Source organism: Leptosomus discolor, chromosome Z (genome assembly GCF_034619465.1).
Source record: "Leptosomus discolor isolate bLepDis1 chromosome Z, bLepDis1.hap2, whole genome shotgun sequence".
In the NCBI taxonomy this organism is placed as follows: Eukaryota; Metazoa; Chordata; class Aves; order Leptosomiformes; family Leptosomidae; genus Leptosomus; species Leptosomus discolor.
The window spans coordinates 62,413,177-62,440,745 of NC_141419.1; the positions used below are offsets into that span (position 1 = coordinate 62,413,177).

At 39.6% G+C, this 27,569-nt stretch overlaps 1 protein-coding gene across 2 annotated transcripts; it reads left to right on the top strand.

Moving 5' to 3' along the window:
• PLGRKT (plasminogen receptor with a C-terminal lysine) lies at positions 1–27,342 on the top strand. Of its 2 annotated transcripts, XM_086479582.1 has the most exons (5): positions 1–28; positions 288–374; positions 21,345–21,475; positions 22,458–22,567; positions 27,142–27,342. In XM_086479582.1, the coding sequence occupies exons 2-5, from the start codon at positions 294–296 to the stop codon at positions 27,261–27,263; spliced, it is 444 nt and encodes a 147-aa protein (XP_086335708.1). In that variant the 5' UTR covers positions 1–28; positions 288–293; the 3' UTR covers positions 27,264–27,342. The 2 variants fall into 2 exon arrangements, with proteins under 2 accessions (XP_086335708.1, XP_086335706.1); XM_086479580.1 differs by lacking the exon at positions 1–28 and having other exon boundaries at positions 236–374.
• Positions 27,343–27,569: the final 227 nt, after the last annotated feature.

Consider the following 27,569-nt stretch of genomic DNA (forward strand, 5'->3'; position numbering starts at 1 on the left):
CCGTGACCGACCGGCGGCTCTCCCGGAGGTGAGGCGGGGCCGGGCCCGGCCCGCCGGGAGCGGGGTGGGAGCCGCCCGCTGGCAGGGAGGAGGGCGCGGCTGGCGTAGGCCGGCTGGGCGTGAAGGGGCGGCCCGCGCAGCCGAGGCCTGCCCCGCGGCCTGCTCACGGCCCGCGGCCCGAGGCAGGCTCCTCCCGGGGGCGGGCAAGGCCGAGGAGAGCCGCCCGCCGCACCGCTCGCGTTCCGCGCCGCGCCGGCTTCACCTGTGTCGTCTCCTCCGCGCTCTAGGGCACGATGGGGTTCGTCTTCTCGAAGTCCATGAACGACAGCCTGAAAGCTCAGCAGGAGTTTATGCTCATGAACTCACGGCTTCAGGTAACGCGTGCGCCGGCGGCGGTGCGGAGGAAGGTCACCCCGGGCCCGCTGCCTGCGCAGGGCCGGGCTCGCGGCTTCGCCTCCCGAGGTTGCTGTCCGCCCAGGGTTAAAGGTGCTCCTTTTACACACCCCGCGCGTGCCGGCGCCGTCGTCTAACGCAGCAGGTTCGGACGTGTAAAGCCCCTGTTTTCTGGATCTAACCGCTTCCTCGGAAGTCGGCGCCAACAGGTTGTAGAGGTAGAAAAGACCCTTGCGGCAGTTAAACCAGAAAAACACAGTTTAGGAAACTTACCTTGAACAGTCTCCTGAAGCGCAACAGGGCTACTCCGGTGTTAAGCAACATGTACGTGTTAAAGTGAATCAGTAACAGCACGGTTACTAAAACACGGATACTGTTCTCTTAGAACACATGACTTAAATACGTTTCAACTCCTCCACTATCCAAATCTTTCAACCAATTCTTTCTTTAGGTTCAGTTAGATAACTGCAGTTACTCCAGATCACTAGAAAGACGCTACACAGCTGTTAGAAACCCCCGACTAAATAGGGCGCAGGGGATTGATTATTCCCTTGCATAAAATAATAGAATAGCAGCAGAGAAAGAGGAGGAAAAGCAGTTGGATGAAGGTTCAGAAAGTTGTGCAGAACAGAGCTTACAGCATAGCCCTACTTATAGCTTTCTGATTTGTTGTTAGTATCTTAAGAGCTGTAACTTTTTTGTATACTGAATGCTAGAACAAAATCTGAAGGACTTCGTTGGAGTTTGTCCCTTTAGTTTTGAGTTTAGATTGAATGCAGGTGAAATGTTTATAGTGACGAACTTCCAATTTATTAAGTTGCCGGTAGATGGCATTTCAAAGCAGCGCACAGGTAGTGGGTTTTGCAGGGTCACATGCAGGCTGAACTCTGGAAGTGACCCTGGAAACGTGGCTAAGGAAGGATTAAGATAGCATAAGGAAACACGATACAATAAAATACTGGGTAGCTCTTAACTGTTCAAAGAAAATCAACTTTAGCAAGGTTTTTAAAAATAATTTTTCATCTGTGCTGGGTTATAGGTTTCTCAGATGCAGCCACAAGTTTTGCTTACAAACAACTTATATTTTTTCACCTACACTGAGGGGCTTCTTCCATGCCCAAAGTTTTTGGAAATCCAAATGACAGGAAGGTTTTCAGTTGAGAGAATGATGATGAAATTAAAGTGGAGGCTTGCTTCGTGATCTGCTGCTCTGCTGTATGGAGTGAAAGACAGACACGAGGAAACAGTTTGAATTCAGGCTGACATTTGTAGGGTGCTGTGGGCTTTGAATGGCAAACAGTCTTTGGCCTCTTGACCCCAGATGCCCAACAACTCTAGTTCTAGCCCAAATGCTCAGGCCACATAAAAAATAAACTTCTCTGAGGACAGGTGCAAAAAGGCCCTCAAGATTGCGTACAAAATTTTTGCAAGTTGCTCCTTAGGAGCCCTCCTGTGCTGTATTTCTTCTTTTTGACAATAGTAATAGTCAACACAGTAGATTTCTTTCTGAAGCTGTGAATGCCTGATCATATCTGATTTGTACTATGTTTGCAAACATACCAGCCGTGTTAGAAAACCTGCGTCTTTTAAAAATGCATAACGTGGGCAGTTGTGTCAGGTGGGAAAGATGCAGTGGGAGCAAGGGGAGGACTAAATTTTGTGCTGTAAGGGGATGAAAGAAAACAGCTCTGCTCTGAGCTTAGGGAGCGTGTAGGGAAGAGGAAAACACTGCCAGCTGTCTTTTCCATATGTGAGAAAAACCTGGGATGTGTCTGGAGTCTAGTGTTAGACAAACTACTTTCAGGCTATTTGTGGAAGATAGTACTGCCTGATTTATTTGCTGTTAGGTGGAAATTGTAACTAGAAATACCTGGAGAAGTTGGGTCATGCCAGGAGCAGAATGAAATAGCTTAACTTAGAGCATGAGATATTCTTTTATGCTGAAATACTGGGATTTGGATGCTATCAGTTCTCCCATCTTCCTCTGAAAACCAGCGTATTTATTAATAAAATAAAAGCTTCCACTTCAAGCAGTATGATATATTTGCTATGGGAGGTTCAAAAATACTGATTTGTTTTAAACATAAATCTATCCCAAAACAACACATGGGATCGAAACCTTTTGGAACTTTTCATAGCTTCTTAATGTACTTCAGAGTGCCCCATGATTACCAAGTTGAGGGAATAGGGTACTATTGTTACTCCAAGCCAATTGGTGTGGATCAAGAAGTCATCGAATTATTTTCTCCTGGAATGCCCTCCCTACTAGCAGTGATGGTGTGACGCTGCTCAGAAATGAACTAGAAAGTCTTTGGGTTGACCTGAAACAAAGCACAGCAGGCATTGATGACACAGTCAGAATCTGTGAAGGCTTCTGTTCCTTGTAGATGAGGAGGAGTCATAAAGTTACTGTAAATTGTTTGGAACAGGATCCTTGTGCTACCAGTCTCCATGGCAGAATGCTTGGGTCCTTTTTTTTTTTTTAAGCAAAAAAAGTGAGTTATCTTCTCTCCTCTGAATGGAGAGAAGATACAAAACTGTTCAGTCATTGACTTCTCTGTGAAGGATTGTAAGCTGGAAGAAGACTGCTGCAAAAATAGGAAGGCGAGTAATGTGATGGAAATTTATAAAGGGCTCCCAAGCCTTGGTGCATGCTAAAGCTTGGTCAGTTTCAGAGTCACTCTGATGTGTGCTGGACACCCAAACCAGCTCGACTGCTTCGGAGCGAGAGTGTTAAAAGATGGTGTAAAGCTTTGTGCATATTTTGTTCTTTGTACCCTTCTGGGATAACTCTGAAAAGAAGGGGTTATGGCCTTGTAAATTGTATCTTACTGCTTTTTGAATTAATAACAAAAACTCAACTGTCAGTTTGCCTTGATGTTGAAGGACTTGCCAGTTGTTTGTATTGTCTTGGTATGGCTCCGGAATGAAATACCAGTCTGTATCAAGTGGAGACTGTTTATGGTAGAAGTTTGTTGAGGCTTCGTTTTTATCATAAGCCCACTCCTTAAAGTGTAACTTGCAAAATTATTTCCAAACACTAAATATATCAGATCTACAGCTCAAGCCTAGCACATGGCCTTGCGAAGTGCTTTTAGCATGGCTGAATGGGTAAGGGGAGGTTCCAGGTCTCGGAGCATTTATAGCAGATGATGTATTTTCATGAGCTATGCGAGTGCTCTTTAACACAATTAAAAGCAGGAATTTCATGTATTTCTTTGTTAAAGTGCTATGTTCTGTACTTTCTGTTCTGGTTAGACTTGTATTCCTTGCCATTTTTTTCAACAACCCAAATGTATACCTTGAAAAAGCTATTTCAATAACTATTTACTAAGAAACCCATTTCAAGACGTACAAGGCAACTTGTGAAAAAAAAATACACATTTTTAAACTGGCAATTAAGAATGCAGCAATATTTGTGGCTGATTGTTCATTTTACAATGTAGGTTAGAACACCTTAAATATAACCTTTTCTGTTTGATATTTCTAGACAGTGATATTCCTTGACCAACAGGTAGGTCTCTTCACGGGAAGCTGGCTGAGTTCACATACTTTGAAGCTTTCTGAAGACTTTATTGTGATGAGACAGGCTTAAATATGATTCGTGCATAATATAAGTACATTGTCTTCAAATAATTAAAAAAATACTGAAACAACTTTGTATACTCTCTTATAGTGTTATTTATAGTGATAAGCAAAATCATAGTAGAAGGTCATGGCACAGTACAGATTAAAAATTTTTAATTTAGTTTATTACCATTAATGAATTTGATTCTAGGACTACATAGAGCAAAGCTTACTAAATTAACGTTGCACTACAGAATATTTCTGTGCTGATGTGTAAAAGACATTCTAGGTGCAACTTTAAAGACTTTTCCTTTAGAATATGGACATAAAAAAGCTCTCTTGTGAATTTTTTTTCAAGCTTTCTCATGCATGTAGAGGAATCAAAAATCCTTTGTTTTGTTTTGAATGGAACCCCACCAACTCTAGTACTATGCCCAACCCCCACCCCTCCCCGTTAGATTTTAGTATGTGCCCTGCAGTTATTTTTATAGAGGTAATACCACTTTGGGCTCTTTTTTTGCTTTTCCTTACTTTGCTTGGGAAACTGTACACAGGGGAAACCAAGTCAGGTCTCAGATTTCCTGTGTATAGGCTGTATTCAGTGAACTACAGGATAGGTAACCCTTCAGACGAGGAGGCTGAGATTTTATTTTCTAAGGGGTTTTTTGGGTTATTTTTCAAGTGGTATTATGAGAGTTGAATGACATGAAGATACCTTGATGTATGTGGGAATAATACGGCATAGTAAACAGTGGTTTCTAGTCTATGAAATGAAAAAAATTAAGTCCTTGTAGCATTTGAAATCCTTGGTAATTGTTTTCAATTATATTTCAATGTATAAGGTGTTTTCTTACTTAATGAGAAGAAATTTTTCATTGGAATTCAAGAAAGAACTGGTGGTACACAGAGTCCTTTAATGATTAGCCTTTTTACTCTTTTGTATATATTAGCTTGCAACATCATTAATAATGAGATCTGAATTGATGACTAGTTTATTGTTTTCTTGTATCACGCTTTTTTTTAACATGAGATGACCAAAATGGGAAGGTGGTATCTGACCGATTTGTTTGTGATATCTTTGTGTATAACTATCATACCTAAGGGATTAAGTACTCTCTTGATGTTTTATACCTATTGAAGTTTTCACCCAGACACTGTTGTGGGAAAACTCTACAAAAAAGCAGTAAGCAGAAAGAGAAACACTGATTTTGGTCAGAGAATGGAATAGAAAGATCTGTTGTATAGGGGACTGCCTGGTGAAGTGAAGTAAGTGAGAGCAGGTCAGCTCAAAAAGCAAGAATTGTGTAGCTGGACTTTAAGCCAAGTGGAAAAGATAGTTCCTAGCTTTGTTGAATTGCTAAATGTGTTACTAATCAGGTTCTAAACAATGAACTTCTCTCTCTAGTAACTTAGAGCACAAGGAATTCTCTAAACTGTCGCAGAACTCTGTTTAAAAAAACACAACCCAAACCCCAGAAAATTAAAAACCTCTGTGTTTTCTCCAAACGAAACAATAAATCACATTCCCCTGTCCTGAAAAATTGTTCCCAGTATAGCAGCACAATAGGAGCATTTTGTTGTTGTGGCAGATGTTAAATAAACAAGTCTAGAACATATCCTGTCCTTGCAGAAGCTTTTATGAGTGACAAAGTGCTGGAGCTTTTACGGTATTGATGGTTCTGGAGAATGGAGGCCTGTATGTTCACAGGTACACATTTACACAGCCTGAGAATCAAGCAGGAAGAACAAGAGCTGTTTCTGGTCACAAAACTGCAACATCATGGGAATAACTGACGCATGGTAGGTAGAACACCTCATGCAGCTGGAAATCTGTAATGGACAGGTACAAGCTCTTCAGGAAAGACAGGTAGGGAAGACAAGGAGAAGGGCTGCCCATAAAGTGAAGGAGTAGCTTGTGGATTATGGTCAGAGGAGAGGCCATGAAACATGACACTGTGGTGGGAGTGTGCTGCAGACCACTGAGCAGGGTGACGGACACATGAAGCCTTTAAACAACTGAAGAAAGCCTCTGTATTACTGATTCTGGTTCTTACGAGACTTCAGTCTCCCTAACATCTGCTAGAAGGGCCATAAAGCAGGACATAAGCAATTGAGTACATTTCTGGAAAATGTGAGGGCTGTTTGATACAGGTGGGTACTGGATGGGCCATCCAGGGCTCATGCGCAGCTGGATTTGTTACTTGCAAATAGGGAAGAACTGATTTGGGGATGTAATATCAATGGCAGTCTTAGTCGTGGTGGTGAGATCAGGGTCCTGAGGGGACTGAGGAAGGCAGGTAGCAGAGTGCTGACCCTGGACATGGGGAGAGCAGATTTTGTCTTACTTGGGGAACTGGTACGTGAGATGCCATAGGAGGTGACTCTGGAGGATCAAGGAGTTCAGGAAAGCTGACATGTGTCCATGGCAAGACAGAGACCCTGGCAGCAATACAGGCTGGGGACTAACAACTGGGGATCAACTCTGTAGAGATGGAGGGAATGCTGGAAGACAGCAGCCAGAGCATAAGTTGGCAGCATGCCCGGGCGGCAGAGGAGTCAAAAGGACCAACAACGAGGGCTTTATGAGCAGTAGTGCAGCCAGTAGGTTGAGGAAAACAACTGTTGCCTTCTGTTCAGTGCTTTGTTAAAAGCATTTAAATACTGCACCCAGTTTTTGCCCCCCTTCTCCTACTGCAATACAAGAAAAATGTAGATGAAATGAGCAAGTTTAGCAACGGATCATCAAGATGGTGAAGGGCTGGAGTACTTCCTGAGAGGAGGCCAAGTGGACTTACTCAGTGTGGAGAGGAATGCCTTCTGGCATACAGGATTCAACAGCAGCCCACCAGCGACTGTGAGGAGGTTATCAGGAAAGCAGAGCCAGGGTGTTCACAGTGATGGACTGCAGGAGCGTGACAGATATTGGATATATATATTGAAACAGGATGTGGGGAGCAGTTCAGACTGAATGTAAGGAGAAAGCTTTTCCCTTACAAGGGCAGCCCAGCAGTGGAGCAGAGGCCCAGTGAAACTGTGCAGCCTCCATCCTTGGAGGTTTTCAAGACCTGACTGGATAAAGCCCTCAGCAGCCTGGTCTGAGCACATGGCTGACCCTGTTCTGAGCAGGACCTGCTGAGGTCCTATCCAACCTGAGTTATTCTGTGACGCTCTGACCACCATGGAAGCAGGCACAGACTGTGGCCTACTGTATTTTGTGGATCCTGTGAGGTAAGATTCCCAGTCTGAGAATTATGATGAGTTACTGCTTGATGTCAGCACTTCTGTTGAGCACCACATGCACAGCAAACAAGCTGTGACATGGTCTAGCTTTTAACTGGCAGTTGTCAGTCACATACTTTAGGTGTGTGTGACACTGATACAGAAGTAACATCACAAGGAAGGGAATTCAGAATTGAAGCCTCAGTTTGCCCTGCATGTCAGACTGCAAAAACTAAGGAAAAATGTGGGTGTCTGTTGGAATAATTTGCTTGAAAATAATTGTACAATCTCCTGTATATTTTGAAAGTTTCATAATATATATTGCTGTATTCAGAGATAAGCTTCCCCACCACTGCTTAATATTACATATCCAATGGTAGCAAATACATAAGGCTTGCCAATGTGATGCCCATCTACGAGAAGGGCCAGAAGGAGGATCCAGGGAAATACAGGCCCGTCAGCCTGCCTCGGTACCGGGGAAGATTACAGAGTGGTTAATCTTGAGGGCGCTCACACGATATGTGCAGGACAACCAGGGGATCAGGCCCAGCCAGCATGGGTTCATGAAATGCAGGTCCTGCTTGACCAACCTGATCTTCTATGATCAGGTGACCTGCCTAGTCGATGAGGGAAAACCTGTGGATGCATCTACTGGACTTCAGCAAGGCATTTGACACTGTCTCCCACAGCATCCTATTGGACAAGCTGGTGGCTCATGGCCTAGACAGGTGTGCTCTTAGCTGGGTTAGAAACTGGCTGAATGGCCAAGCCCAGACAGTTGTGGTAAATGGAATTAAATCCAGCTGGTGACCAGTCACAGGTGGTGTCCCCCAGGGCTCAGTATTGGGACTGGTCTTGTTTGATATCTTTATCAACAACCTGGATGAGGGGATCAAGTGCATCCTCAGCAAGTTTGCAGATGGCACGAAATTAAGCGGGAGTGTTGGTCTGCGTGAGGGTAGGAAGGCTCTGCAGAGGGATCTGGACAGGCTGCATCGAGGGGCCGAACTCAGTTGTATGAGGTTCAGCAAGGCCAAGTGCCAGGTCCTGCCCTTGGGTCACAACCACCCCATGCAGCGCTACAGACTTGGGGAGGAGTGGCTGGAAAGCTGCCCGGCAGAAAAGGGCCTCGGGGTGCTGGACATGAGCCGGCAGTGTGCCCAGGTGGCCAAGAAGGCCAACAGCATCCTGGCCTGTATCAGCAATAGTGTGGCCAGCAGGAGCAGGGAGGTGATCGTGCCCCTGTACTGGGCACTGGTGAGGCCGCACCTCGAATACTGTGTGCGGTTTTGGGCCCCTCACTACAAGAAGGACATTGAGGTGCTGGGGCATGTCCAGAGAAGGGCAGTGAAGCTGGTGAGGGGTCTGGAAAACATGTCTTATGAGGAGCAGCTGAGGGAACTGGGATTGTTTAGTCTAGTGAAGAGGAGGCTGAGGGGAGACCTTATTGCTCTCTACAGCTACCTGAAAGGAGGTTGTGATGAGGTGGATGTTGGTCTCTTCTCCCAAGTAAGTAATGATAGGACAAGAGGTGATGGCCTCAAGCTGCGCCAGGGGAGATTTAGATTGGATATTAGGAAAAATTTCTTTACTGAAGGAGTGGTTAGGCCTTGGAACAGGCTGCCCAGGGAGGTGGTGGAGTCACTATCCCTGGAGGTGTTCAAAAGACGTATAGAGGTGGTGCTTAGGGACATGGTTTAGTGGTGGGCTTGGTAGTGTTAGGATAATGGTTGGACCTGATGATCTTAAAGGTCTTTTCCAACCAAAATGATTTTATGATAAAGCAGACAAAATCAGCAATTCCGGTAAAAAGCTATAACCATTATTTTAAAACTTGTTGCAGAAGTCTTGCTTTAAGATTACAGCAGGTTGTCGCTGCCAGACTTTCAGGGGCAGATGAGACTGATAAGAGTGGAAGACTGGAGTTCTTGAAAAATGTAAGTTTTAGGAGAAAGTAATACAGGAGGAGGCAAAAGTCACTGAAAGTGCTGGAAAGAAAAGAGATTAGTTAGGGTGTACCATCATTTCTGTGGCTAACAGATTTTTTTTATTGTTTTGGGATAGCAGTTCAGAGCGATATGGAGTTTTGTTTGGTTGAGTTTTGGGGGTTTTTGTCCCAGCAAGAGAATTCCTTATCAGACAAAAGGATAATCTTCTCTGTGGGAAAGCATAATTACATTCAAGAGTCAGAGATAATCCTCCAAATTAGTCTTTGATGGGAGACACATAACCTTTGAGAAAATAAACAGGCTAGGAAAATAATATACTTCTGACAAACCTTGTATTTACCCATAATAAAAATGTTTGATTATAACCTCCTGTCTGCAATATGAATCTCTGGATAGTCTCATTCCCCTTCTTCTGCCATGTCTCCTCTCTCCCTGTTTTATTATGTCAGACTGTAAAGTGCATTCTTCTCCCCAGGTGATATTGGATAGTCAGGAAACAGCTGTAGATCTGCTTTCATAACAGTTAGTCTTTGGGATTTTATAGACTTGCTCCCTGTATGCTCCCTGTGTGGGCATGGGAAAGGTTCCATACTCTTTGGGGACGAAAATGCCAGTATCAGGTAAAGCTGGAAAAGTAAGGGGTTGATTTTTCTATTTTGACAATATCATGCAATTACATTTTCTTTTCTGAAAATCCATGCTAGCCTCTCCTTGTTTTTCAAATCTTTTCCCTATTTTGGGGTCCCCAACGTCATGTAGGTTAATTTTGAGCCATGGGACGACTATATTATCCTATTCTAATGTGGGCCAGCCGGTGGTATTGAAGCTCCTCTGCAGTTCTGTACCTAATTGGATACATTTATGCTCCTTTCCTTTTTTTTTTTTTCCCTTGGTGGTAGATTTAGGGTTTTTTCCTACTTTGTTTCAACAGCTGCTTTTGAAGTTTTGGCAGTGATGCAAAATAATAAGGGAAATAAAAACTAGAGGCATTTTTTCTCCAATTAGTAAAAATTGTTAAGTTAAATAGCTGGGCAGATAGTATAAGAGAAGTGTAAGAGATTGCTAGGGAAACTCATCCTCCAGTGTGATAATGCATAGTCTGGCTTTTTAAAGATGCAAAAGAATATATCAGCTTCTTCTGTAAGTGAAACATTCTTTTGGACACAATACAGAAATGCCAAACACATTTGACTCTTGCAGATTCTATACCTGTAGAAATAATGTAATTCATTCAAATTATAGATCACAAGATTTCTACTTCTGAATATTTCTCTTAAGTGTTCTATGCTTTCTTCTGCTCTTCAGCTCTTGCCTATGGATAAGGATGTATGCATTTTACACTGTATGTGTGACCTACGGCACATACATTCATGATTCAACTTGAAGTTAAACTGCTGTTGAATGTTTTCCGTGTCTGCAAATGGTTCTAATGCTCTCAATCTCATAAGAACATGCTTTGGAACATTATTTCATCTTAACGTTAATTAATTTCGTTGGACTTTAATTTGGGGTTATAAAAGATGTGTGACAAAGGTATTTACATTTGGAAAAACTATCAAAAACTCAGTGAAAGCATAGATAAATGCTACTTAATATCATATTTTTTCTTTCCTCTATGCTATCAGCACTTGGTTAGAGGCAAAACATAGCATGATTGCATTACTTCCCTGCCAGGGTTGTATTGCCTTAAGAGGTTTGCATTGAATGGCAATAAATGAAAGGAATGAGGCAGTTTTCTCTTCATGTTCAACAATTTGTCCTTAAATCTGAAATTAAAGTATGGAAGTACCCTGTAGCAAGCTTCTTAATAGACCATGTCTTACGACCAAATTATATTGGATTTTTTTTCTGAATTAAAGTAATAATAATAGTAAAAAAAATAAAGTCAGACCTATTATAAGTGATGGAAAAGGACCAGAACATTTCAATTTATATCCAGACACTCAGCAGTTTCTCAAAATAAAATCTGGCCATAATTCAATGAAACGTTGTTTATGTAAAATTTTAGATTGGAGGATTGGTTTAGTATTCTGATTGTCTTGATGAATTGGAAAATGCCTGAGATAATAGGCAATGGTATAATAGGTAATAGAGTAAATGCCAGTCCAGAACATTATATCCAAGAAGGAAAAGTTAAATAGATTAACCGAGTATAAGTGATTGGACATCAGGAGCTTAAAAAAGACCTAGGTTTTATATACTTGTGTGTAAGTATCAGTGTATTTTTTATGTATATATATATACATATATATATGCATGCACCGATATATAAGCTGAGTCAGATTCTTGCAAAAAGCAAACGTAATTATGGATTTATTAACCAGGGTATAAAATTACTCAATTTGCACTAGTGATGATGTTGCTGTTAAAAAAGATTTTGATACTTCATTTAATGAGCAGAGAAGCTGTGAAAAGTTCAGAGGATGGTAGTAGAAATAATAAAGGCATTAGAACCTATGAGGAAAGGATGAAAAAATTGTATTTGTCTGATGCTATAACCACATCTGTTATGAATTTTAAGTTTATGGTGGTTTTTTAATCCATTAATTTTTCTTATATGTCCTTCTAGAGATATTGAGTCTTTTCCATTGCAAAAGCAAGCAAGCGAGGATTGGGATAAATATTAGGAGACTTTGATTGTTTAACTGTCATTATACAGGTTATTAAGAAAGGCAGTTAAATCTGTCACCAGTGGTCTTGATTGGGATAAATAAATGTCTATTTCAGCTCCCTGCTTTCAGGCTAACTTTAAAGGACCTCTGAATATGCTTTCTAGCCTTATCCTCATGACTATGCAGACACAAGCTGAAGTACCTGAACAGAATGGAGGTCCATTTAACCAAGGGCTGGGTCATAGGTAGTAACTTTTTCTTCTAGATTTATGTTCCACTGAATACTGCTTCTTCCTTAGCAACAACTCTTTTCCAACCTTACAATTTCTACCCAGTTCAAACACTGTGGTACACAGTTCAAACACAAACAGTTCAAGTACATGTGATAATTTTTTTAAAATACAGAATATACCTGTTTTTCAGGACTCAGCACTGATTTCTGTGCAAATGCTATTATATTGTATCGTGTTACCAGTGAGATTTTTGTCTAGCAAAGGTTATAAGATGTTGTAACTTCAATTATACAGCTGTTTGTTATTGGTATTTCATTTTCATCTCCATGTCTTTCTGAAAATGTACACAACAAAGTTTTATATATACACCCAGTAAGAAATAAGCTAAAACCTTTCAACAGGAGTTTTAATTATCTGATAATCTAGTTATCCTCCTAGTGGTTTTTGAAGTTCTTACTTTTTAAGAACCCAAAATTTCTGTCATAACATACATAACAGGATATGATGAAGGAGACAGCTGAAGCATTTTAAACACTTGTTCAAGTGAAAAATGAGGTTACTCATTTAGCATAGATAAAGTACAAGCTGTATTTGTACCTGCATGGTTAAGGAGATACATGGTTTTCATACAAATATGTACACCTTCCTTCGGTTATTGTTTTTGTGAGATTCGAATTGAATAAGGGGTTCTACTGTCCTTAGGATACATTAATACATAACACTTTGCTGAACGTCCTTTACTACTGCAGATACTGAGAATTTTGTGAGGGAGAGATAAGGAAAACCTGACTTATTTATCAGGCAGCTTAATGATTTTCTCTGCCCTCCTCTCCCCAGTTAGTTTTAATCTAGGAAAGAATTTGTATTTGAGATGAAGGTTTTATGTGCGTATTTTTTATTTCTGTTAAATTAAAAATGTATGAAGAATGTAAAGATGCTACTACAAGATAGGTCAGTAGGAGTTTTATGAGGGACTAGACATTGGGCCGCATTCTGTTTTAGCAATTCAACTTAAAGACAAGTGCAAATTGTTAATGAAAACTAGAGGAGAAGAAAACAAAACTTTTGAAAACGGCAAGTATTAATGTCTGTTTGATGTGTAGTAGACTAGGAGTCCTCCATCTTGGACAGGTAAGATGAATTGACCTAATAAGCCCATCATTTCATTCTTGGTAGGGACCTATATGTTTTACATGTCCCTTGTCCTTATCCTAGGGTGCTTTTTGAGTAGTGAGCTAAAAGTAGGAATGGAAAAGAGAGTGTGAGAAATTATGAGTAACGGCAGGGGAAGTTGCTCTCTTTTATTTGAAGATGAAGTACATTTTCAAATAATGCTGAGGGATTCTGTTGGGATTTTTCTTCATAAATTCAGTTAACTCATTACTTAGTCAACATATTGTTGATGATTTATCAGTTGACCATGAAATGAGGTGGCTGTTGAAAGGCCTATGTGTGCTATGTTTTGACTCTTGGCAGGAGGAAGAATGGCTAATGTTAAAAAGCCAGTGAGTTTCTGACTAATAAATTTTATTTTCATGCTTTATCACTTTCTCTGACAAAAAAAAAGAGAGCTGACACATGCTTCTGCATAGGCTGCTTTCTATAGAGTCCTTCCTCTGCCTAATAAAACTTTGTGTGATCACATTCTTTCCATCTACAGATTTGCCAGCTTATCTTTGTTAGTAAAAGATCAGCAACCTCCAAGATGATACCTGAAAAATTTAGTTTTTCCTAATATCTTAGACACGGACTAATTTTCTGCAGGGTTTTGTAAGTCCCTAACCTTTTCCTTTCTAAAGTTTTCACTGAGAATTAGTCAAAAGGATTTTTTTTAAAGTTCTATTACAGTGAAAACAAACGTTCCCTTTCTTCCGTGTGAAGTAAAATGTAAGCAAGCTTTTCCTTTCCTGACTACTACCATCCTTTTCCCTTTATGGTGGGAAAAAGCGAGATTTGTTTTCTATTGACAAGATACTGGTAGTGCTTATGGCATCTCTAATGCGTTTGTCTTGAAGCACTGGAAAAATTGTTTTGCCCCTTAGGTGATCTGGGCTTAATTCAGGAAATAAATGCTCTCTGGTAACAATTCTATATCCTTATTAGTTTGCGTGCATCAAATGGAACGGAACAAGATGAATGATATCTGTACTGAGGAAGATTAGAACAATCTATCTCACAGGAAAAAAGCCAGTTTGGTTGGTATTAGCTGGGAGATTGTATACTCTGCCTGATCACTATGAAGAAATAAATGCCGTGGTTTACAAAGAAGAGATTTTAACAGCTATCTCTAACATCCAAGGACTACCAGCAAAAGATGCAAACCAGACTGATTGCTCCACCAGTAGTAGGACAAATGTTAGTTAAATCTGTTCAGTGGAATCAGTTCTACCAGCCTTTTTTCTGGGGAATATCTCTGACTAGTACATATTGTTGTGAATGCAGTTTGCTTAGATAAAACTTCCGTCTTTCTTGGAGGTGCACCTGCAGCTAACCCTTACGCATGTAGGCTTTGTTGGGGGGATTTAACTGACTTCAGATTAAAAATGGCTTCTGAAGCTGCCTCTAACACTATGAATTTTCCAGAGTTCCTTCCTTCTTAGTAGAGCAAACCTACCATTTTAGTCTTCTGCTGTTTAGTCCACTGAAGTAAAATCTGGCCATTTACTTGTTTTTCTATGAAATACTATTTCTTGAATGCTAAGTTTAAAAACAAAAAAATAGGGGGGCCGGGGAGGAGCCCTGTATTGATCAGTGCTCATAAGAACCTGGGAGGTACAATGGATAAAAGATCTTATACCTATTTTAATTCCATAACAAAAGTGGTATAAAGAGAGCCACAGTAATTTTGCAAGTGAGAATCTGAAATGGACAGGAAGAAACATCATGTTTGCAGGTTTTGTTGGTATTGTAACACCCTTACTACCGCAGTGTCAGCCTTTTCTTCTCCATTTCTTAAGCCGTTTCTTTTGCAGCCATTTCTTCTGGTTTTCATTTTGATTCAATGCTCTGAGTCTTTCGTTTTGAAGAAACAGATATGTGAGGCACACAAGGTGTGTACCTAGAGGCGGTATTGGCGGATAGAAATAACTTTCTACTTAGTTATTAGTCAGATTCCAAAATTACTTGATATTGTAATGTTCACTCTTTATCTTTCACTGCGTGATCTATTTTATTATTCCTACAGGATGGATACATGTTTTTTACGTAAATGGCTATCCAATTACTTTGGTTTGTCTTTATAGAGCTTGTATAAAACTCCTGAGAATTCTAAGCACTGATAACAGTACCTTAAAACTTTGCTTACTCTGTAGATATTATTAAATGCAGGTGGAGGACACCCTTCTTCACTCTGCTGCATGTCCATTGCTTAAAGGCCACACGGCAGAAGCATGGAAACGCTAGACTACTGCCAAGAAATCTTGCTTTCATACCACAGTCCATTGGATGGAGCAGCTTAAAATGTCAAACAGATTTAGGTGCTTTTGATATTATTTTCTTCTTATGTGGCATGTAGTTCCAGTAACTTATTGACAACAACAGGAATAGAAAGGAATTTTTTTCAGTGCAGTTTACATTCTGGCTTGTGGCTAATATTGTGAGGCCCCTTTCTTTTTATGCTAGCTCTTAGCTTGTATATATTTTGTGATGTGTCTTTGCACTTAGTAGCTTTAAAAATGGAGTTTTCTTTTTAGGGAGTGTAGTTTCTTGCAGTGCTAATAATTTTAATTGCTCTGTGCACTTGATGTGAAACACAAGCTTTGAAGCAGCAGGATAAAACATTTAAGTCTGATTTATTTTAACTGTTTGATCTAGAGGCCCATTTCCTGACACTTCTGTGTGCAGGCTGGTCATAGAACCAAGCAGACACTGAGTGATTATTGCAAGTTTTCATCTCTGTATTGCACTCTGGTGGCTTACAGTGGAGGTGTGAACATAGATATCACTATTCTATTTTCCATTTATTTTTGCTAAACAACCATTTGCAGTAGCTTCTGGTTTTGCACATTGATTAGGAAGGGTGACACTTTGGACGACATAAGTCCTTAATCTTTCATCTACTTATGGAATGCCAGGTGCATTGCTACTGCAAGGGGTTTCTGCACTTACTTAGCTCTACTTCCTGCACACCAACTTTTGTATGTGTTTTGTAAGTAATTTGCAGATTTTTGTGTGTATAACTGTCATGGTTTTGAAAAATTAAGCCTTACTTTCACTGTGCCTCTGAGTACTCAGAAGTTACTGGTTGTTTAAAGAACACTCAGAATCTCTGATCATTGAAAAACTGTAAGTGAAAATAACCTTCTATTACAGGCACAGTAGCCGTGGCCTATAACATATGTGCGAGAGATTAGCCTGTGACAAAACTGGAGGCTCTTTAAAATGAGTATAAGGATATTCCAACAGTTTCTTCATGTTTCTCTTAGGTTTAGATAGTGAGTGTCAGAACTTAAGCAGAGATGGTGTGGTTTTTTATCTGGCTGATAATTCCTTCTAAGATAGATTAATTCCTTTTCTGACTGAGTATCTGTTTAGCAGGCTGTCAGCATAATTATATCTTAGTGATGGTGACATGAAATACAGTACCCTGAATAGGTTTACTGCCACGACCACTCTCAAGCCAAGTGTTTATACTGCCCACTATTTTAGAGGCATTGGGGAAAAGTCTATCTGCCAGGAGAGCCACTAAATGTATCCGGTTGCAAACAGAGGCCGTACCCAGGAGTGGTTACTATGTCTTCCTCTCCTCAGATAGATCTTGACCTGCATGATACACATCAAAGAAATCATATTTAATACACATGGTCAGTGAAGAGAGATCATTTTGCACTGGCTCTGCTTTCCATTTCTCTTGAGCCTTTGTACAGCACCTTGCATCCCATTTGTTTTGCTTTGTGCCTCACCTTAATAGAAAACCAAAGTAGCATCTGTTCCTTCCTACAGCATCTGAACGTGAAACTGAAAGGCAGAAAGAAAGAAAGAAACTAAGAGTCTGAAGTATCAGAAATTTCCAGTCTATGTGCCGGTGCTGATGCGGTTTGCAATCCAGAGAGGACTGTTTATTTTTTTGCAGGTTGTCAAAGTTGATTAAATTATTTCAGATGAGAATTTCCTCCCACTGGATTTTAATCAATGAAATGATGGTATAAATGCTCTTTTCTGTGGTTTGACATCATTGTGACAGTCTGAAGAATAATCAATAGAAATGATAAGGATGGTTACCACTGACTAGTTTATTAGCATTATCAGTTTCACAGTAGCTGACCTTTTCCCTCTCCGCCTCACTTCTCTTCATCTGTCATGTTTCATTTTGTCAGATTGATTTCCTTTTACTATAACAGTTGGTATGTGGCAGTCTTCAAATGCTAATCAGCCCTTACAGTTTCTTACATGGTGTTGTGACACTACTAGCTGTATTTAAAGAAAAATGGGAAAATTATTTCTAATTGGGTCCTCCTGAGAGTGTTATAAAATATAAAATGTTACTTGCTGCTCGTACACATTTTATTTTTAAATATAAATTTTAAAATTCCATGGTCGGTATTTATTACCAGTAAAGAAGTTACTACTGTCATTTAAGAAAATCTGTTCATTGTAGAATTAAACTCACAGAAATTTATATAGGGTGTTTGTTTTAGATTGTGATATTAACTGTACTTGTAGATGGGTTTCTGAAACATGGTCTGGTTATTGTAGGATGCAATTTCTTAACAGTAATAGAGAAGCATGCCTGGATATGCTCCCATGCATCCACATCACAGCTTCAGCTCTCTTGTGCCACGCACAGCAACCTGGCTGGGAAAACTGCAGCATCTCCCTTCCTCCTATGGTAAATCTGCACCTGAGACCCTTTACCCATAGTTTTTACGCAAGCAGAGTCATGTAAATAGTCTGTCCCTGTTGAAGTTTTTATGGGTATATAGATGGGAGGCGTATGTATTTAAAATGAAATAGAATTTATTCCCTAAGACATGGCACTTGGATGGTGAACTGTTGTTCACCTGATGTGTATGATGTACACCTGTGGCTTGTTTCCTCAATAATCGCCTTCTCCCATCAGTGAGATTATTCTCGATAAGCTATAGCACACCTCTGCTGAATTTGAATGATACACTGTTTTTTATCTTATCACCTGTCAAGTTCTATATGTGAGGTTATGGTTTGCAGTAAAATTAATACCTGCTGTTCTTAATTCTTTCTTCTAATCTGCCATAATGGGAAAAGAAGTATTCTTAAATGTCATTGCAAAATAAGTCCTAAGGGAGTAGAACTTGGCCTTTGTTGTAAAATCTGCATGTTATAGGTCAAAAGTCTTCTCCGCCCTTTCACTACCCCAGTGTGGCTGGCATTTTCGATAGAACACATGTGGAGGAAAATAAGACACAATTACTAGGAAATTAACAGCTGAAAATGGGATATTGATTCGAACTGCAGTCAAACATGATTTGGTTTTCTATCTTTCATCTAATTTGGAATCATCTTTTGTGATGGACTCCTATGTCTTTTCCTATATACATCTGCTTTCAAATCCTGACTTGCTTAAGGTTAATGTAATCTTATTGTAATAGTTTCGCCTTATGATCTATCAATAGTTGTTTGCCAGGGTAAAGTCAGCACTATCAGGGTATTCTGGTTATTCAAAACTGGCAGAGCTCAAAGTGTTCGGTTCAGAGTGGCATGTTAAATGGGTAAGCACAAGAAATTTGCCCCTGAATTTTTTTGACATTTTGAATGGTTGAGGTACATGGGAGTTGCTTGAATGCCCATGTAGGTGCTTAATTTTGCAACTTAGAGCATCCAAAATTCATTCAAATGCATATACTGTTTTAGTGTCCAACATAGCTCATAAACATATTTAGCGGATCAGGTGTCAGGTCTGGACATGTTAAAGCATGATTAGAAAATAATTGTTTGATTATCTTATCTGGCTGTTGTTGATAATATACAAAACAAGTCGTTTTCTTTTATACTAAGTTATTTATATGAATTACTTGTAGATAGACATTAAAGCATCATTGGGCTTCTGAAATTTGGTATGACGGCCTCCTACAGAAAGGTGTTTGTTTGACCTTTGTGTCTGTGACTTAGTAATATTTTTTTCTTTTAGTACTTGGGTTTTAAACAGCCATCAAAGTATAACTTGGGGAGGGGTTTTGTTTGGTTTTTTCTTTTTTTTTTTTTTTTGCTTGTTTGTTTTTAAAGAAATTGTGTTACGATCCTTTAGTTTACTCTTGTAGATTTAAACTTAGAGCTTTCTCTTTATTCCATGCTTACTTTTTTCTGTGCTCTGCGCATATTAAACTGTTTTTCTTCTTCTCCATTAACTTTCCTTTTTAGCAAGTCCTATATTTCATCAGCATATCCTTGTTCCACTTCCTCCCTATGTACTTTTTAAAATTGAAGCTCATTTGAGGTAATACTGTGCATCTTGGAAGCGTAGTCTCCTTATCTGTGCTGACAGACAAACAAAGGATCCCTTAATACTTTTCACACATGTGCAAACCACACACATAATCAAATCAAATGGGAAAATAGAGGTCATTAAATTGATATTACATGTCGTTATTTTATCTTGTCACGTCAACCCTCAGCAATTTACCAGGCTTAGAATATTGGGAACCACAATGGGGCTAATTAATGGGCACTGTGCTTGTTTACTTTAGAATTTCCAAGTGTCTCATAGGTAACAAAATAAAATCTAATTATTTTGATATTTTATTAAGTGGTTTGCCAGCCGTTATATAATTACTTCTTCTATAAAAGCGATCCGAAAATTATGGATATCAGGAAGGTAAAGGCTGTTGATATTTTTTGTAAGAACAATTGCAATGTAAGTCTTGAGGAAAGAGAAACAGATGAAACAGTATTCTCACAATGTTGTTTTTCCTACTGTGTATAATTATATCTAATTAGATCTGTCCTGTCCTTTTTTTATTATGCTGTCTAAAAAATTAATTCTACCTATCTAGGTACTGAATGAGCTTGTAAATAAGATAGCAAGATCAACATAGTCTGAAGAAATAATTAGTAACAATTTAACAGAAATTGTTCTGTTCAGGCTAAATCAATAGCAATGGAGATGAATAAATGGGTGGAAACCTTAAGTAATTACAAATCCTTTAAATTATTCTTGAATTAGAAAGCAGGAGAAAAGAACAGATCTAATTACTTTATAGATGTATGAGAAGAGAACTTTCTGAATTCAGTCTTTGTTCTTTCTTTTCTAGAATACACTTTTTTAGGCAGCTGATATTCTGTTCCCTGTACCTTGTTGGACTTTTTATGCAACTTGATTAGCTAGACTAGGCAGACCAACTCAGGTATTCTGTTGGGGTTTTTTTTACCAAAAAATCAGTTACAAACATTAATGGGAAGAAGCAGACTTCTTACTGTGTTAACTAACTTCTGTGGTCTGTTTCAGGCTGCTTATTTTTGGCACAATTCTTATTTGTTGCATCACTCTAAGGAGGAAAGACATTGTCCTTTTTGGTGTTTTGTACAGTAGAAAGGAACTTTTTAGAAATACTTTCTTTTTATTTGCCTTCATTTAATGGAAATGTACCAGTATGTTTAGATGGGGCACTTAATTTAAAAAAAAAAAAAAAAGATGATGATTATAGAAAAATAAAATAGTAAAAAAAAAAAAAGAAAAATAAATAGAAAAAATAATAGAAAAATAATTTTTTAGAAAAAAAAAAAGAAAAGAAACTAGAGAGTTCTACTTTGCGTGAATATACAGTCTAGATTGTACTTTTTGCCTTACTGTTTTTTATTTTAGTTACATAAGTATTTTCTCATGGACTTTTGATATGTATTCCAGTATCTTTAAAAGATCTGATATCTTCATGGCATTTTTTTCTGTATTTGTTAACTATGGTATTTCAAAAGAGCTGTTAGCTTTGCGATGCATGATAAAGATAAATCCTCAAAAGTGGTGTCAAGGTTGACTCTAAGGGTTTTAACAGCTAAATTAAAATGAAGCAGAATAAGTTGAAAGGCAGCTAGATGGTGCCCTTTGGATCACCGTGGAAATGCAGAGGTCAGAGAACCTTAACCTAGGGACTGCTGCTGAGACTTGGGGAGCTCTCAAAACCCAACACTGGTATTTTAGTTGTCTTGATCTTGAGAAGCAGCATTAGAAAGATTCTACATTAAAGCATTTGCTAATTGACCTAAATGCTTTCTTGGTATAAACTATTCTGAGTTATTACTGAAGACGACCATTATCAATCAAAAGCTATGAATGACTGAAGTAAAAGAACAAAAAAGAAACCTTAGTTTAGTGTTTTGGATTTATAAACAAATGAGAGATTGACTCAGCCTTTAAAATAAATGGATGACTTAATTTTGTTTAACCTCTCTCCCTTCTGTAGCTGGAAAGACAACTACTGATGCAGAACCAGATGAGAGAGAGACAAACAGCCATGCAGATTGCTTGGACACGGGAGTTTCTCAGATATTTTGGAACATTTTTTGGACTTGCTGCTGTAGGTTTAACAGCTGGGTAAGAAGTTCATTTCCTAAAAGAAAATGTAAATATATTACATTAATATTTCTATATTGCTGGATATTGCTTTTGTGTTATAACAGCAGTTATTTTTATCCAGTAACTGCTCAGAACTTGATCAAATGACAAACTGACTCTGACTTCTGTCTGCTTCCAGATGTATTTTGGTTAAGTCTGTAATGCAGACTTACGTAAAAGCAGAGACATGTGAGCTGACAATAAAATGATACAGCTGAAATACCAAAAGTTCAGTGTAAAATAAGAGTTGTGTGTGGAACAGGAGGGATTGTTTAAAAGCCATGCTATTTTCTTGTCTGTATTGTGATTTAATGAACTATTAATGAGCAACAAATCCTCCATCATCTGGGGTTTTTAATATGTCGGTGAACAAGTGGACATATTCTGAAATCTGTTCACTTAAAATTTGTGTCAAGAAACTCACCCAAGGGGAAAAACCTGGCTAATAAATCTGTATTGCATGGGAAAGAACTTGCCTTATAGGACTTTTGCTTAGTAACATGTTTTTCTGGTGCTATAACATGATTAGAGGGAATGTAGGGAATATTTATGGTTTTGTGTACATAGTACAGATTAAGTAGACTTTATGTGTTATGCAGGCTCAGCTGTATTTGGTACTGAACATAATTATCTTGATGTATGTTGCATGTGGTTGGATGCATATATGCATGTGCACATACATGCTACACAGGTCAGATAATGCCATTTTTCTTAGATTTGTTCAAAACTCAGTTGAAGCATTATTTGTAATACCCTTGGGTTGAGTAAGAAGACAACCAGAAGATGAACGCTTCTGAGGAAACGGAGAGTTGTTCTTCTTTCATTAGAGAATGTAGAAGGATACACAAGTCCTAGACAGTCAAGGTCAGCCTAAACTAACAGTGCTGATCTGCTGAATGTCCTAAATAATCTTTTTTTCCCTCCTTCTTTGTTTTTTGTTTTTGTTTTTTTTTCTACACAGAGCAATAAAAAAGAAGAACCCAGGAGTTTTACTGCCAATAGTTCCCTTAAGCTTTATATTTGCCTATCAGTATGATATGGGCTATGGGACACTATTGCAAAGGATAAAAGGTATGTGTATGTAAGTCTAGTAAGCATGTCTAGTTCACACATAGACACAAGCTTAATATATCAGATAACCTCTTATCTTTTTAGAACGGCTGGGAGAAAACTTGCCATAGATTTTCACGTGTTTGTTTTGTTTTTTTTTCCAAAATCTTACTATTTAATTTCTTTTCTTCTCTGTTACAATCAGATACTTTCCCGGTCAAGAGTACTCACTCTACTTTTACAGCCTTTCCCTCCAGTTAAGACTGTTCCTTAATTTCTCCTTTCTTGTTTGAAAAAATGTGAATTCTAAGGCTATACATATAGCTGAAGTAAACATTGAATATTTGGGAGAAATGACAGATCTAGTGATTTCCTTCCGTATTCCACTCCAATGCTGCTGTTTTGGCAAGGGGTAGGGATGATAAGAGCAGATAAAGGGATACAGACAGGAATCATGCCCTTATACCTTCCTGACCAAACACTGTCATCAGCTGATGATCTTGCCGCAGTGCCTTCCTAAGATGGAAAAAAGAAAGGTGGGTCCCAGGAAGTGGGGTCCTGCCTCATAGTTGCCAGTGGTGGATCTGATTAAGTGATGTGTGTTGAGGATTACGGAGGTGTGTTTGTGTTAGCTCTGACTCCTAGTGAAGGAGACATGCTTAGAGAGTGTTCACTGTATGTGAAGACAGCATTGGGCTGTGGCTTGTCACCTTCACCAATCATCTTAGTTAACTAGCTTGATTTTCCTGTCTGCTCCTGACACACACATAATGAAATAAAATAAAAATTTGTTTCAGCTCTTGGTCTTAGCCTCCAGATCTAAGAGTTACGGTTTCCTAACTCTGTGTACTTCATTGAAAATAATGATCGATTAATTAGACAAACTTGTGTGATATTTCATGCCACATACAGTGCAAATATAGGTAAGTGATGCAGCAATGTGTATCTGAAAACTTTTCCTAAACCCCATTAAATACATTCCTTTTTTAATATGAAGAGGCAGCTAAGCACAGGGAGAAAAACTGGATGGCTTTTGGAAATCAGAGTGTTGAGAAGGAGATTAGTACATACAATGCAGAAGGAACACTTGGAATTTAGTATTTGTTAATAATTTTTTTTTTAATGAGGTCATTTTCATTCCAGAATTTTTAAAGAGTGAGCATATCATAATGCAATCCCCATGGCAAGAGTACATATTGTGGACCATGTGGTCCTGTACAGGTTAAAGAGGGGCAGTGCAGTATCCTATTGCTTTCCAAACAGGAAAAGTTATCTTCATAACTTCAGATCCACTAGGGCAACTTCAGCAGTATGCAAGGCTTGTGAAGAGGTTTTCGAGAAAAGAAGCTATGGAGCCAAATGGACAATAAAATTAAATATGCCAAACTAACTCCTTTTCTAGGAAACTGTTTCTCTTTTCGTAGAATAAGAGAATCAGAGTGGTTTGGGTTGGAAGGGACCTTAGAGATCACCTAGTTCCAAACCCCCCTGCCATGGGTAGGGACACCTTCCACCAGACCAGGTTGCTCAAAGCCCCATCCAGCCTGGCCTTGAACACTGCCAGGGAGGGGGCAGCCACAGCTTCTCTGGGCAACCTGTGCCAGTGCCTCTCCACCCTCACAGGAAAGAATTTCTTCCCAATATCTAATCTAAATCTCCCCTCTTTCAGTTTGAAACCATTACCCCTCGTCCTATCACTGCACTCCCTGATCAAGGGTCCCTCCCCACCTTTCCTGAAGGCCCCCTTGAGGTACTGAAAGGCTGTAAGGTCTCCCCAGAGCCTTCTCTTCTCCAGGCTGAACAACCCCAACTCTCTCAGCCTGTCCTCACAGGGGAGGTGCTGCAGCCCCCTGATCATCTTTGTGACCCTCCTCTGGACCTGCTTTTCTTACGCTGGGGGCCCCTGTGCTGGCACAGCACTGCAGGTGGGGTCTCACCAGAGCACAGTAGAGGGAGAGAATCACCACCCTCTGCTGCTGGCCACACTTCTCTTGATGCAGTCCAGAATGCTGTTGGCTTTCTGTGCTGTGAGCACACATTGCTGGGTCATGTTCATCCTTTCATCCACCAGCATCCCCAAGTCCTTCCCTGCAGGGCTGCTCTCCATCCACTCGTCCCCCACCCTGTATCTGTGCTTGGGATTGCCCTGACTCAGGTGCAGGACCTTGCACTTGGACTTGCTGAACTTCATTATTCTTTGTAAAAAGACATGAGAGATTTGGGTCTACAGGTCCTACTTACAGGATAGGATAAAGAAAAGGAAGAAATTTAATTAATTACTAATGTCAGCACTAGAATAAAAGGAAGTGGACTAGGCTGAATGAATCTGGGCTGGAAATGAGAAGAAAGTTCGTAATTATGTGGAAGTCAGGTTCAGGAGTTCATTCCTATTTTAAGATTAAAATTAAGTAGTTGACAAGAAGGTTTTATGACACAATGGACCTGCGGCCACAGTGCTTGTTCTTATTATGCAGCTGATCCCAGTGTCCATTCCCGTACTACTTTCTCAATCACTTCTCTGCTTGCCCATGTATTCTGATGGTGCATGCCATGCTTCACCTCTGTGGTGTAATGATGAGCACGTACACCATTCCCTTTATTGTTCCCTCTTTAACTGGTCTCTTTCCTCCAGGGTACGCCTATCTTCAGCCTCACAGCCAGTTCCCTCTCCTGAGCTAATCTTCAATTATTTCTGTGCTGCACAGTCTTCCTTGTATCTGAACCACCTTGATCAAATAGCCCTGCACCTGCTGTCTTTCATTCTTTGGAATCAATTTATAACCCTGGAATGTTTCTCTGCTTCTCTTTCACTAGGCATTTTGTCTCTGATCTTGCTTCATTTTTTCTTCTGTCTCTAGCCTACTTGTCCAAACATTTTCTCATGACTTGCTTATACTCCCACATTGAAATTTGAGGCGTTTTTTTTCCTGCTTTACAGTTTAGGCTAATTAAAGCGAAAACTGAAGGCACCAGGGGAAATACCTGTTTTGAAGTTCTGCTTGTGCTGTTGAAAAGCCGTCAGTGTGCCAGGGCCCTGTATCAGAACTGGATCTCTTGGGTTACAGAACAGCCCTCAGGCCCACTATCTTTTATGAATGGCTGAGGGCACTAAGAATCATTCATGGACCAGCCACTATCTGTGTTCTTGGCCTTGCTGTTCTGCTTTTCCTCCCGGTCCAGGCACATATTGCTGGTGTTTTTCAGACAAATGATTAGGGGAGGGATTATATAGCCAGCCTCCAAATGCATAGAACTTCTACACTAAGCATTGAAAATTCTGGCTACCTTTGCTGAGATTTAGATAGCTCACTGCTTGATCCTGAGCCGTGTGAGAAGGGTGGTGATGGGGCAATCTGCTCTAGCGAGCGGATGTGAGTGACAGGCATAGAGGTTTGACTGCAACATCTTTCTGTCACCCAAGATCTCTTGCTCTTACTGGTTACTGGGAATGGTGACCAGTGTCGACCTGTTGCATATTACTGATGTGTGGAAATCCCGAGCATGGTAATACTACCAAAACTGCAGCTGGATTTCAGCATTCAAGACCTGTTTTAAAGAATGACCACAATCTTGACTGCATTATTCAGTCAGGTTTTTTGCACATAAATGCAGCTTCAAATCACTGCTCTAACAATCATCAAGCTAGGAGTTAAGGCATAGATAAACAAGGTTGTTGGCATTGTACCAAAGGGCATCAGCCAAAGCAAACACATTCTTTGCCTAATCTTCATCCTTTCTTATATCGCAGTCAGACCACCGCAGCTTATGTATGATGTTGAATCTGTATCTTTGTTTTTTGGATTCTCTGTCCTAGATGTTTTCATTCCAGCCTTACCCGGAGCATTCTGCACCCTACAACTTTTCCCTGCTGTGCTGTTAGGACTGCATGTTTAGGTAACTGGCTTAGCAAATCTTTCTGTAAGCAGTACGCTTTGACCAATACTTTTTCAAGTCCTGTGCTACCCACTTGCTGCCCATAGCCTGGCATCCTTTAGCCTACGCCTGAGACAAGAAGAAAAATTGTGCCCAAATATGGCATGTCTAGAATACTGTGTACGGGGAATTTACTTGCTAAAGCTTATGTACACTTTTATATGTACCTCTGATCCACTTTCTTGTCAGACTCCTAATTGGCCAAACACAGCATGGAGTTGGTACAAAGTACATGGTGATGCTAAGTCCTTGCCGTTTCTCATGCCTCCATTCCAAAGCACGTGGATACTAAATCTCCAACCGAAACATTACTGTAACTCGGTGTAGTTTTAGGAGAAAGGGGCTAACAGAAACAGCAACAACAGCACAATTGATTGTTTTGGTTGAAGTTCTTTCAAAGAAAAGCCTAAGGCAGGTATTCAGTTCAGACCAAACACTTCTGTGTGCAGTTATACCAGCAGTCCAAAATTCCTTAAAGACAACTGTAATGCTACATTGGCATCAGCTTGTTTGTAGAATACATAGCTGTGACCTGGTATTTTGTTGTTCTGGCACAACCAACAACAGCTAAATCAGTTTCTTAATTTTTTGTTGTTGTCACTTCCTTTGCTTTCTTGCAGTAAGGGTGAGGAAATTTATTTAATTTCTTTATTTTTTTTAAGGTGAAGCAGAGAACATACTGGACACACAAAGCACTTTGCTAGAATTGCCGAAAGGACCAATCACTTATGAAGACCTGGAGAAAATCAGGAAATCTCAGAGCAAGTTCTTCATAGAAAAATAGAAAGATGGTATTAAAGCTTAGTACCTGGAAAGTGATTGTAATACTGGTTTTGGACATAAATGAATCATTAAATTTTTGAGAAAATTCTGAGCTTTTATAAAATCAAAATATTATTTGGGTTTTTCTGAATCAGTACTTTCTAAAGCAATGACTTTCATATTGTATTTATCACTTGAAAATATCTGTTGTTGCTGCTGTGTATATTTCTTGTTTAGAATGAAATAGTGAATTTCCACTGTCTATTTAGAGTCTGAAAATAACTTTCACTTGTAGTAAAAATGTCTGGTACTGATTATAATCAAATAG

What these genes read in the sequence shown, in the direction of transcription:
- PLGRKT (XM_086479582.1), top strand. Translation starts at nt 294, where the DNA reads ATGGGGTTCGTCTTCTCGAAGTCCATGAACGACAGCCTGAAAGCTCAG. An exon ending in TCATGAACTCACGGCTTCAG is followed by an intron (nt 375 to 21,344) that starts GTAACGCGTGCG and finishes TCCCTTCTGTAG; the next exon opens with CTGGAAAGACAACTACTGAT. An exon ending in ACTATTGCAAAGGATAAAAG is followed by an intron (nt 22,568 to 27,141) that starts GTATGTGTATGT and finishes ATTTTTTTTAAG; the next exon opens with GTGAAGCAGAGAACATACTG.